Source organism: Lissotriton vulgaris, chromosome 11 (assembly GCF_964263255.1).
Source record: "Lissotriton vulgaris chromosome 11, aLisVul1.2, whole genome shotgun sequence".
Taxonomy (NCBI): domain Eukaryota; kingdom Metazoa; phylum Chordata; class Amphibia; order Caudata; family Salamandridae; genus Lissotriton; species Lissotriton vulgaris.
Window position 1 is genome coordinate 727,059,343 of NC_141699.1, and position 13,569 is coordinate 727,072,911.

General features: G+C 47.3%; 1 protein-coding gene across 1 annotated transcript in view; it reads right to left on the bottom strand.

The window, feature by feature from the left end:
- Positions 1–13,569, bottom strand: part of LOC147683395 (unconventional myosin-VIIb-like) — a 1,214,266-nt gene that overhangs the window by 305,454 nt on the left and 895,243 nt on the right. Inside the window, exon 32 of the mRNA XM_086943813.1 lies at positions 8,357–8,474. Within this exon, the coding sequence (XP_086799939.1) occupies positions 8,357–8,474 (118 nt within the window). The remainder of the gene's footprint in view (positions 1–8,356; positions 8,475–13,569) is intronic.

The following is a 13,569-nucleotide window of genomic DNA, read 5'->3' on the forward strand; positions in this document are numbered from 1 at the left end:
AGTGGCAGGAGCATTTAAGTCCTGGTTAGCAGAGGGGGATAAAGGTGGTGTTTGTGTATCTACTATACCAGGACTTAATGGTACCGGGGACGGTCTTAAAATGTCAGAAGAAATTAGGTCGACAGTACTCCCAGGTGGCAAACGTGGTTGGTGCGGGCCAAGATCTAAGGACAGTCTTCTCTCGGTTGCCTGTATCTCGTGTATAAGCACTGATTCGGCCCTTATAATGAAATCATCCAAGGTTCCGACTACCCCCCTCCGTTTACTCTTTTTTTTTTACAGTGGGGTCGATTGACTTCTTATAGGATAATTGGTGCGTTAGGGTTCTGGAAGCAATGGGTTTATAAATTCATGTTTATACAGTTCACACATTACCTTCCTCTTTCGTAAACCTTCAGTCCCTATGCAGAAAGCCAAATGGGGGGGCCCAGCCCGGCCTCTTTCGGCCTCTGATGGCCACAGACGGCCCGTCACGCGCCCACGCGCGTCCCGCGACACGGGTACCACAAGGAATTATATAGCAGTAGTGGGCAGCACCAGGCAAGCAGTCTCAGGTGTGTTCTCTCCCCGGGGCTCCTGGACTTTGGAGTCCCCGCAGCAACAAACTCCTTGCAGGCAAAACTCCCTCTGTGAGCGGCACCCCTTTGTGCTGTGAAGAGTGGCCCTGTATCTGCAAGCGCCTGCTAGAAAGTTTAGGAAATATCTGCTGAAACCAGTTTTTTGCATTCATCAGCCAATAGTCATTGCCACCAACTGGCCAAATCTCGTGCGTAACAACGTCAGCAATTTAGAGCTCTTTCGATCAATAGAAAATAGCATTCTGCGACTCATACCATCATAAGTATGGGTATAAAGAAATCAGCATTAACAATGTGCAGGCAAACTGCATTAGTCAATCTGGAAGCAAACAATGATTGATAGCGAATTTTATAAAGTGCACTGCTAACCTGTTTGGGTGTCCTGGTGCTACACTTCACTGGCAGATCGAGAAGTTCACAATATGTGCTTTCAGGTAGCTATTTTGTCAGTAGAAAATAAGGTGCAATAGAGAGGAGAAACCCCAGCAGTTTTTTCTAGAGCTTGAAGGAACTGAAAGGATTTTCCATCAGTCGTTGCTTCCCTTATTTTAGGAATGACACTGAGACCAGCAGAGCTCCTACCGCAGAGCTCCAAGCTCTGCGGTAGGTGATCACAGAAGTACTGAGATTTGGGAATATACCTTTTATCTACAGGGAGCCAATGGAGTTTGCATAGGAGATGGGCTCATAGTCTTTAGGCCTAAATGCCTTTTTGTGTAGCCTGGAGCCTGAGGAAGTTTTCTTTGGGGCACACCGAACCACACTGCATATTAAATAGTAGACACTTTTGGCTAAAGGCCAGTAATTCTGTTGCTCTTTAAGAAACTCTGGGGGATATGTACAAAGAAGTGGCGGAGCGTGTCGTTAGCCTACTTGGCTTAACGACGCTCTCCACCACTTCTGACACTCAAGGCTGCACCATATTTATAAGAATGTGCTGCAGCCTTGCATTTACCCCTGCGACGGCGCTAAGTTTAGCAACTTAGCGCCAACACAGGCACCCTTGCACTATAGTGCAACAGTGTCTGCATACAGGGAAGGATTGTTTATGTGTAGGAAGGGGTCCCTTCCTGCACATAAACAATCCTAAAATGCTATTCTGTCAAAGTCAAAGTAAAAAAGTACTTTATTCGGTTTATAGCAAAAACCATAAAAGTATACAAATGTCAGGAATCAAGCCCAAGGTACAATACAAAAGTTAAAAACTGTCAATACATATGATACAATAAATTTAATCCATTAGCAAACATTTTTGAGACAAGGGAACACGGCGCGGAACAAGACATTACACAACAAATTCTAACATCCACTATTTCAATATGTCCACTTAATTTTTTTTCTAAGTCTCATAGCTACAGTCAAAAAGTTCGCTACATTAAACATTTCCCAGATGTTAGACAGTAGCTGGAGGTACATAAGGGCCAGTTTAACCTGTCTAAACCCTTTATTTTTAATTAGAGGTCGGATGAACTTTTTTCTGATTGAGTTAAGATATTTACAAAAAAACATAAAGTGCGTGGTGTCCATAATGGAGAAACCGTCACAGGGGCAGATCTCCAGGTCTGTAGATCTAGTCCAACCTGGACGTTCAGTTAAAAAGAGGTGAAATTTGTTCAGCCTGAATTCGGTCAACAGAAATCTATGATTAGCGTTATTGACCGTTCTCAAGTATAGTTCTAACTCACTGGAATTTATTAATAGCTGATGTGCCCTTACAGATGGTTTGGTCAGCTCCTTATCTTCTCTGTCCAGACCCTTTCTGAGCTTATATGTTTCCTTAACCCATTTCACATCCCCCTTGACTAGATTTGATGGCTGATCAAACAAATCTGGACGACCTAATGTGTCAGCTAATTTTTTGACATAATTCAGCCAGGGGATAGAATTACTATACTCAAGGGCTAAACAGTCCTTCAAAACCTCGTGATTTAATTCAAGTTCAGGGTTCAGCCATACTGCAATAATATTTTCATAAAATCATAAAATGAGTTTAAAAAGCGTTGTAACCCTACTGGTGTGCGAGCTAAAAGAGCGGCATCATCCGCATAAAGTAATGCTGGTATAAAAGACTTGCCTGCTCTCGGAAGATCCTTACACACCTTCCCTAACGTGGCACCTAGTTCATTGATATAGAGGGTAAATAATAACGGGGCTAGGATACAACCCTGCCTAACCCCATTCGTGATCCCGAACTTCCCCGTGCAGTTGCCCTGGCGGTCATATCTAACTGTGGCCGTGAGGTCCCTATGCAGATCTTCTAGGAAATACACAATATTTTCATCAATGCCTAACTTTAGAAGCAAGCCCCATAATTTGGACCTGTTTACTCGATCAAAGGCCGAGGACAGGTCCATGAATGCTATATACAGCGTACCCCTTTTGGCAAATGTGTACTTCCCAATTAACAGTTGAAGGTTGAGGCTTTGGTCTATTGTGCCTCGCCCCTTCCTAAAACCGAATTGCAGAACAGAAAGGGTATTCGATTCTTCCAGTTTATCTGTAAGTTTGCTCAAGACCACCCGGCCTAAGACTTTCACTGCAGAATCAATGAGGGAGATCGGGCGATAATTACTGGGTTCCCCTCTGTTACCTTTTTAAAAAATCGGTACAATGACTGATTCAGACCAGGTAGCCTGGATACCAGATTTACATACTCTGTTAAAAACATTGGTTAAAACTTTGGACCATAGCTTGACATCTGCTTTAAAGAGGTCGGCAGGGACACCATCGGGACCTGGGGCCTTGTTACTAGTCATTTTCCCGATTGCTTCTGCCACCTCTACCTCAGTAACCGATAAAGTGTACGGGTGAGAAATAGGGGTGGGTAAGTCCTCCTCCCCTATGCTTGCCCCTTCATAGACTGATTTAAAATGAGAGAACCACACCTGTTCCTGGATACCACAGTCCAATTGATTGTTACATGGTCGTGAAAAAAAGGTTTATTAACTACAGACCAGAATTTGGCGCTATTCTTGAGCACGTCAATGGAGGTTAATTCTCCCAAGCGGTTGCCCTAATTTCTCGTCGTCTGGCTTCCACGACACTTTTATAGGTTTTCCTTAAGGAAGTCACATTAGACCTGTCCACAGGTTTACATTTCAGGGAGGACCTTAATTTTTGGTTGGCTAGTGAGCATTTATGGTCAAACCAGCCATCCCTCCTAACGTACTTTACTTTACCAGGGCGATTAAGATCCGCAGCTACCTGAGTACAGATTTTAAGGTAAGCATCTAAAACCTCCTTATCCCCTGCTTCGGGGTCCATACATGTCTGCAACTCCATGCCTCTGTTAATTGAAAGGTTGTTTAAAAAATCTTCAGGAACAACCCTGCTCCATCTGATACTGCGAGCCTGATCTGTCAAGCAAAGATCATGCTTATCGACCCTATTTTGGCATTTTTCAGGTTGCTTAACTAGATCTACAATGCTGAGGGTCACTGGGTTATGGTCACTAAAGTGTGACCAAGCCACAGAATAACTAATGATTTTGCTCCCCAGCATAAGGCTAATACAAATGTAACCAATAATGGAGCAACTGCCACTACCTTTATAAGTGGGAGTCTCCTCACCCTCCCTTTGCGGGAGCATCAGACCATGGGCAGCCAAAATCTTTTCAAGGAGGTCTCCCTGTGTAGAGTGCTCGAAATGAGTATCACCCCGCTTAGGGGGGCCTAATAGGTCAAATGACAAACATTTGTCTGGGCACCCATGGATGTTAAAATCTCCCAGGAGGATGATCAAACAATGATTATTATTGGCCTCCCTATAGTCTGCCCAAAAGAGGTCAAGAATAACCAGATGGTCAGTCATAGTGGCTCTATCATAGGAATTATAAAAATTTACAATTAACATATTGCAAACCCCTTTACTGGCAATTTGAACTGCCAAACAATAAGGAGAACCAGTAGCTATCTGAGTATGAGTCCCGGGGATAGTTGCTGCAATTAAAGTAACCAGCCCCCCCTTCGCCCTTCCCATGGGTGATGCCACTGCAGCAAGAAAATACGTAGTATAACCGTCCAGGCTGAGGATATTCCCTGTGTCCCAGGTTTCTTGTAATCCAATGATATCTGCTGCCCCTATGGATTCTCTCCAGAATGGATCATCTATTTTATTCCGTAAACCTGCGATGTTCCAGGTTACGAGATTTATGTTTACACTACTGGATGGGGTGACCAGCCTATCTGATGTACAATTTACACCTGTTAAAGAGTCGCAAACGTCAACAGATTTCAAAATAACAGGTGCAGAGTTCTCGGCCATCTCCACGGGACACAGGTTCACTCGATTGTCAGTTAAATGGGGAGAGATGGGGATCTCGTTTCCTTTTGCTATCGCTTTTCCCCCCTCTTGTCAATCAATCCATTCCAAATCGGAAAATGCATCAAAACGATTGGTGATGGGAACGTTAAAATGATTACCTACTTGATGCATATCATAAAAGTTGTTTTGTGGGTGACCTCTAAAAGCGGTAGATACTGGCAGAGTGTTAACACAGTACCTTCTTTGTCCATAGTTTGCCCCCTGGGAATGATTGAAAAATTTCCCACTGCCAGCCATGACAGGGGGCGTTGGGTAGAAATAACTTAAGTCAAGGGACAGGATCCCACCTAAAGTGTCCTGATTCGGGAAACCACTAATGAACTGCACTACTTGCGGGTTTCTAAATTTCACTATAATTCAGTCTCCCTCTAGATCCTTTGCTTTATGGCCCACCCAGGTCACTCTCCTGACATTAAGGATTTTCCCATTTAGGTCTGGTCTGAAGGGCCGATTTTTTGTCAACCAAAACATCACCTTGTTTTTTAATTCGTGATAGGTTTCTGCCCTGTCGTTTTTCCACTCTGGGACCCCAGCTAATACAATCATGAAGGGAAAAGACTCCCGTGGCAGGTCAACTTCGTTAATGTTACTCCGGCTATACGAAGCCGACGGTTTTACTAGGTACACTACGTTGTCTTTTTTTTACTATCCCCTCGGAAGTACCCAGGCTGTTGTTAGTAGCTACGCTACTTTTGGTCGCCTGATTTGCTAACTAGGGGGTCTTACTTGTGGCCCGATTCCCACCTTGTTTAGAAGAAGCGCTAGGCCTTTTGGGAAACTTTTCTTTAGGAGGGGGCTTCTGGGTGTTTTTAGGGGGATTAGGCAGGGTAGGTGCACTCTTCGGCGAAAGTTTTGCTTTTGTCATTGTTTTAAGCATCTCTGAGTTCGCCAGGGTAACCTTTTGAAGGTCTTCAAGCTGGGTACCTAACCTTCTCAAACGCTCTACAAGTGGAAGGGTAAGAGACTTAACCACATGTTCAATTTTATCTAAAAAATTAGCTATGTCCGCTGTGTCGCTAGATACATTGTCAGTTATTTCGAGGATAGAGCTATTGTGAATGTGGCCGGGTAGCTCCCCCTGTGTCGAGGTAATGTTGTTATTATCGTGATCACATGCCCTGTATTTAGATAATGCAGCTTTCTTTCTCTTAATATGCCCCCCCTTTCTGTCTAATACCACCACGTTTACGCTTTAGAGCGGACACCGGCGTGCTTTCTAAGGATTTGTGGGCAGCTAAAAGATCGATTCTCTGGTCAATGCTTTTTCTGGCCCCCGTCTCAATACTCAGAGAGGCCATAAAGGAGACCAGGCTAGTGTCAAGCCCGCTAATGTCAGAGGTATTTGAATGCTCCTTGAGTGTATCGATTATAGGGGTGCTCAAGGTCTGGGTTTGGGCTGGAGACGTTACTGACGCTATTTTCCCTAACAAAGATCTTTTTTGGAACAAAGGATCAAGAGATATGCTGCAAACTGTGAGATCTCCTTTTCCAGAGCCGAGGCGGCGATGGTAATAAATGCATCTATGGGACCAATAATGCTCCCTCCACCTCCCTTGTTACCAGACTTATCCCCTTTGGATTTTTTCGCAGCCATGCTCTTGTACCGTAGTGCAACCTTAAAGAGACAAATCTCACCAAATAATCGTCAAACAACACCAGCTTTACAGGTTGGAGCGTAGAACCTGCTACGATAATATGAAAAGTCAAGAGCAAATGAGGTGGCCCAGTCCAGTCTCTTACTGTCTCTGACAGGCTCAGACGGGCCCACCCTTGGCCCGGGCTTCGCCCGGTGCTCCCGCGCGCTCACGCGCAGCGGGGGCTTCTGTCTACTATGTAAGCAGCGCGATGAGCAGTGGGCGGGGCCGAGCTGCGAACGCAGACCAGGTGTTGCAGGTCACGCAGGGACTCCTGGATGATGGAGTCCCTGCAGCGTTCTGAGTAGCCGGCTCTGCCCCCTTCCACAGCCCACAGCACAGCGCCCGGTCACAAGAGGCACACACCACTTCCCCAGGTGTCTTGAACTATAAAGCGGCACCCGCGAAGCGGCACCAGCGAAGCGGCACCCGCGAAGTGGGTGCGGCGAAATGTGGGCTCAGTCCCGATGAAGTCCTCCGGCAGAATCCTCCTGAATCGAGGGTCCACGGCAGTGAAAAGTACAAAAGCTTCCCGCATAGGTCCAGGAAACACAGGGATTTCAAGAGCGCGATGAGCAGTGGGCTATTCTGTCACTTTCATGTGTGCTGCTTCATGCAGGAAACATGAAAGTGACAAAATTATTTTTTTTTTAAATAGTTTGTTTATGTACAGGAAGGGACACCTTCCTGTACATAAAGAAAATATGGCATTGGGCTTTTTCCATGTGTGCTGCACAAGGCAGCACACATAGAAAAAGCAAAAACGAGGAGAAATAATGCATTTCTCCTCGTTTCGCCAATTTAAGACCTGGATTTTCCTGGTCCTAATTCTGGCGCTGCCTCCTATGTACGCCACCCTGGTACATAGGGGACAGGGTCAAATACAATGTGTGATGCGGTGGAACGCTCACCGCAACACCCACTGCCCACTCCTTTTACGCTATCCATAGCGTGAAAGGGGGCCTTATGTACAAGGCAGCGTTAAGCCACGTTAAGTGGCTTAACGCTGCCTTGTACCTAAGGGGCAGCCCCTATCGCCACCACAACGTTGGTAAAAGTGACGTTGTGGTGGCGATAGGGGCTTGTACTTATGCCCCTCTGTGTGCTCGAGCTACTTTATAAACAAAAAATAGGCAAATCTATCAATGTTTACATGATAGCAAAAAACTACAAATTAATTTGCAAGGATGATTAGTGAATTGTACAGGCCCTTCTATTTTATGACCGTTTTAGGCAGACATTAAGCCAATAAATACGTGTGGTGCCAGAAATACTGGACCTCAATTTCGAGCTACCTGTCATGCTGTAGCTGCAGTTGAACAAAAGGACAACTTAATGACATCACTTAAACTTAATGGGAGAAAAAGTGGGATAACTATTCTCTAAAGGCCATGGTCTTGAGGGACAGCCCATCCAAGCGACAGCAGATCATGAATAATACATGGAACCCAATAGCAGAAGAGAGCTGTCTGAATGTCTATTTACTTCCTTATGATTCTTTTTGATGCATTTATAGCTAGACCTCTTGCTAAAGAGAGCTAAAGCTGTCTACAGTGTGACCTACAAAATGCTACGAATAGTATGATTCAGATATTGTGCTAGATCATTGCCACTTGGATTATCTGCCATTTTCATGAAAATGAATGTCAAATTATATTTTGTTAATGATCAATCAAAAGATGTCCATGTGAAGAAAGCAGATTAGTTACTAGTCTAAGGCAAAGTAACAAAACACATATTTTAGATTACGAGAAAACCTAGGATATTTTGACTATGCCTATAAGTCCTCATAATGGGGTCTGCTGATTGGAAACTACTCACCTGAAAACCTGGAAGCCTCAAAAAATCTCGAGAAGAGGACAGGCCACTGAAGTCGAGCATAATCCACCAACTCCTCCTTCACTGCTTCAGAAGGGATTTTTTGCTGCAGATATGAAGCCTATAACAACAAGGAAGAGGATCACATACACAATGCACAAACCACTTCAATATGTTCACTACCCACAAAACCAACAAAAGGCTCATAAGTTAAGTTCATTAGATAGCCTTACAAAAAGCAAGTAGAAACCTGTGCATGCACATTGATTGCTATTTGCAGTGCATGAGATACATTAATGCTCACAGTACTGTTACAAACATAAGTCAACCAAATGCACATCTGTCAGGCCTCATCTTAAAGGGACCGTCCAACCTGGACTATTAGTTGCCTCGGGGTGGAATGGAAATCTACTCAGAGAAAGGCCATTCATTTAAGCATTTTGTACTTTACATATTTTGTTATTCTTAACAATTCACTCTAAGAAACATGGGTATGCGTACATCTGGGTGGGTACCTTGCTGTATCATAGGGATGCAAACTGGTGGGGGAGTGGGAGATGTTTTTTCTTTTTTTTTTCTTTTTTTGGAAAAACCTTTATTTGTAAGTCAAAGTACACAGCTATTTAGCCATACATCCCAGAGGCTAGGCAGCATAATATCATTAGAACGGCTGGTGCAACACAACACATAGTGTAAAATCGTACGAGGTTTATTTTAATGGTATAGTAATTAAGAAAACCGAAATAGAACACAAGAAAAAGAGCACCAAACTAGTGCTAGAAGGCAAGGCAGAAGGACATGTATGCGACGATACCCAAGCCATGGGAAGGCTAGGCCAATAATCATGAAAACGTACACATATGAACAGCACCTAATGGATGATCATGGGAGGGAAAGAGTGCAGGATGTGTCAATTAGTAACAATTGAGTTGGAGCCATAGGCTACGGAGATAATCGTTCATCCAAGGGGGCAGTGTCAGGCGGGAGACAGATATCACCCCTATATTCATTCCAGGCCCCCCAGATCTTATGCCACTTCTTGGGTTTACCCCGGGCCACATACACTGTTTTCTCACGAAACATACACCAATCTATGATGGTCTTCCACAATGTCACCGAGGGAGGCGATGCCGCGCCCCACTTCTGGGCAATGTCACGCTTTGCCACCATATTACCCAAGGTGATCCATTGGGTTTGTGCACTGATGTAGTCTGTGGGGCCCCATACATTCAGCAGGCAGCGCTGGGCCTCGGCCAGCAGGTCCACTCCAGTCACCTCACTCATCACCATGTGGACACGCCTCCAGTAGGAAGCGACCGCATGACACTCCCAAATGATGTGCATGAAGGTAGCCAGTGCAGCACAACCACGCCTACAGAGGCCATCGACCGAGTGGCCCATATGGATCAGTCATGGACCGGTAACATAAACCCTGTGTAAGATTTTCAGCTGGACCAAGCGCAGTCTGGCCGGGATCGCTACCTCCTTGGTGGATGATACCCCATACTGCGAATCTTCGTCATCCAACTCAACACCATCACGAACCCATTGCTCTCTCACACCAAGAAGAAGGTCAGTGCGGACATTGATTAGTTTTTTGTAAACCAACGAGATGGCACTGTCCGGCATATGACCGTCCAGTACCTTGTCTTCCAACGGGGACGATTCGGGGACCTTCTCACCCTCCGGCATCACTGCCAAAAGGGCGTGCTGCAGTTGGGCGTACCTAAAAAATTCTGTCGCTCCCAGCTGAAACTCTGTCTGTAGAGCAGCGAAGGATTTTATTTCACCCTTGACCAGCATGTCTTCAACTTTAGAAATACCAATCAGGTCCCATCGATCAAACCCCTTGGTATGCCACAATTTGCCCAATAATTCCGAGTCGTAAAGTGGAGTGGCCATTGTGAGTCTTCCTTTCCATCCCTGTGCTTTTGTGACCGCCCTCCATATGTGAACCACTGTCCTAGTCGGACCTGTCATTCTGCCATCCAGAGATCTCGAGTACAAAGCCCTGTAATATTTCCCGTCGTCCAGGAACCACCGATCCATGGCATAACCCGGACTTACAGCTGGACCATAGAAGCCATGATTGAGGGCGGCTAGCTGGGAAGCCCAATAATACCTCCGGATGTCAGGCAATGCAATACCTCCGTCGTACCACGGAAGCGTAAGTTTAGTGATAGCAATGCGCGGCCTGCCATCCCAGAGAAGGGCCCGCTGTAAGCCCTCGACCTCCCTGAAATACCCGGATGGGACCGGGTCCTGGGTATTCTGAAGCGCATACAAGAATCTGGGCAGGGACATCATTTTGAACAATGCCGCACGTCCGGGCAGGGAAAGCGGCAGTTTCCACCAGCCCTCTACATCCCGCCGAAGGCACGCAAGAGGGGGAAGCAAGTTGTTCGCATACCGTGTCTTGGAATTGACAGAAATGTAGATACCCAAGTATTTAAATCCCTGCCTCGCGACCTGTATGTTGCAACCCCTCGGGAGCCGCGGAACCTCACCTCTCAGAACATATAAATGTGACTTCGATCAATTGATGACCAGGCCGGAATGCCTACCGAAGGTATGCAGCACGTCGCACACAACGATAAGGGACTTGCAAGGAGAGGTGAGATAAAGCAAGATGTCGTCAGCATACAAAGACACACGGTCTTCGAATCCGGGCGACCACTTTATCCCGCTAATGTCTGGGTGAAATCACAGCCACGCAGCCAGAGGCTCAAGTGCCAACGCAAACAACAAGGGCGACAGGGGGCAACCCTGCCTGGTGCCCCTGCAGAGAGCGAATGACGCAGATACGCGGCCATTGACCGTAACATTAGCAAGTGGACTGACATACAGAAGCTTGACCCATCCTATGAATTCCGGACCAAATCCAAACTTCGCCAACACCGCCCACAGGTGGTTCCACTCAAGGGAGTCGAAGGCCATCGTGGCATCCAAAGACGCCAAAATGTCCGGCTCCCGGAGCGTACGGACCCTCGCGAGGGCCCCGTGGAGTCTTCTAAGATTAAGGGTGGTGTTGCGGTGTGGAATAAAGCCAGATTGATCCGGATGTACCAAGTCGCTAATCGCGCCAACCAGTCGGTTAGCCAGCAATTTAGCCAAGATCTTAGGCTCAGCATTCAGCAGAGAAATGGGGCGATACGATCGACACAGGTCTCTGGGCTTCCCTTCCTTATGAATGACCACGATGGTAGCCAATCTCTGGTCCGGGGGAAGCGTACCCACCTCCCGTGCCTCCAGGAACACGTCCCGTAAGGGCGGGGCGATGACATCGGGCTTTATCTTAAAGAGCTCCACCGGGATGCCGTTGGGGCCGGGCGCCTTGCCGGACCTCAGGGAGCGTATCGCGAGAGCGACCTCGTCAGCAGTGATATCTCTATCCATGTTGTCACGTTCAGTGTCCGACAGGCACGGAAGGTCCACCTCTTGCAGTAGGACATCGGAGTCCACCTCAGACATCTCAGAGACCGAGGTGTAAAAGGACTCGAAGTACTCGGCGAAGACCATGACTATAGCGCTTGGGTCAGTAACAGCCACGCCGTCCTCCCCCAGCACCTGAGGGACCACTCGGCTGGCCCTCTCCTTCTTGTCAAGCCATGCAATAAGCTTGCCCACCTTGTCCCCGACATCATAGATCCTCCCCTGCTGTTCTCTGCCCATGTCACGCTTTGCCACCATATTACCCAAGGTGATCCATTGGGTTTGCGCACTGATGTAGTCTGTGGGGCCCCATACATTCAGCAGGCAGCGCCGGGCCTCGGCCAGCAGGTCCACTCCAGTCACCTCACTCATCACCATGTGGACACGCCTCCAGTAGGAAGCGACCGCATGACACTCCCAAATGATGTGCATGAAGGTAGCCAGTGCAGCACAACCACGCCTACAGAGGCCATCGACCGAGTGGCCCATATGGATCAGTCATGGACCGGTAACATAAACCCTGTGTAAGATTTTCAGCTGGACCAAGCGCAGTCTGGCCGGGATCGCTACCTCCTTGGTGGATGATACCCCATACTGCGAATCTTCGTCATCCAACTCAACACCATCACGAACCCATTGCTCTCTCACACCAAGAAGAAGGTCAGTGCGGACATTGATTAGTTTTTTGTAAACCAACGAGATGGCACTGTCCGGCATATGACCGTCCAGTACCCTGTCTTCCAACGGGGACGATTCGGGGACCTTCTCACCCTCCGGCATCACTGCCAAAAGGGCGTGCTGCAGTTGGGCGTACCTAAAAAATTCTGTCGCTCCCAGCTGAAACTCTGTCTGTAGAGCAGCGAAGGATTTTATTTCACCCTTGACCAGCATGTCTTCAACTTTAGAAATACCAATCAGGTCCCATCGATCAAACCCCTTGGTATGCCACAATTTGCCCAATAATTCCGAGTCGTAAAGTGGAGTGGCCATTGTGAGTCTTCCTTTCCATCCCTGTGCTTTTGTGACCGCCCTCCATATGTGAACCACTGTCCTAGTCGGACCTGTCATTCTGCCATCCAGAGATCTCGAGTACAAAGCCCTGTAATATTTCCCGTCGTCCAGGAACCACCGATCCATGGCATAACCCGGACTTACAGCTGGACCATAGAAGCCATGATTGAGGGCGGCTAGCTGGGAAGCCCAATAATACCTCCGGATGTCAGGCAATGCAATACCTCCGTCGTACCACGGAAGCGTAAGTTTAGTGATAGCAATGCGCGGCCTGCCATCCCAGAGAAGGGCCCGCTGTAAGCCCTCGACCTCCCTGAAATACCCGGATGGGACCGGGTCCTGGGTATTCTGAAGCGCATACAAGAATCTGGGCAGGGACATCATTTTGAACAATGCCGCACGTCCGGGCAGGGAAAGCGGCAGTTTCCACCAGCCCTCTACATCCCGCCGAAGGCACGCAAGAGGGGGAAGCAAGTTGTTCGCATACCGTGTCTTGGAATTGACAGAAATGTAGATACCCAAGTATTTAAATCCCTGCCTCGCGACCTGTATGTTGCAACCCCTCGGGAGCCGCGGAACCTCACCTCTCAGAACATATAAATGTGACTTCGACCAATTGATGACCAGGCCGGAATGCCTACCGAAGGTATGCAGCACGTCGCACACAACGATAAGGGACTTGCAAGGAGAGGTGAGATAAAGCAAGATGTCGTCAGCATACAAAGACACACGGTCTTCGAATCCGGGCGACCACTTTATCCCGCTAATGTCTG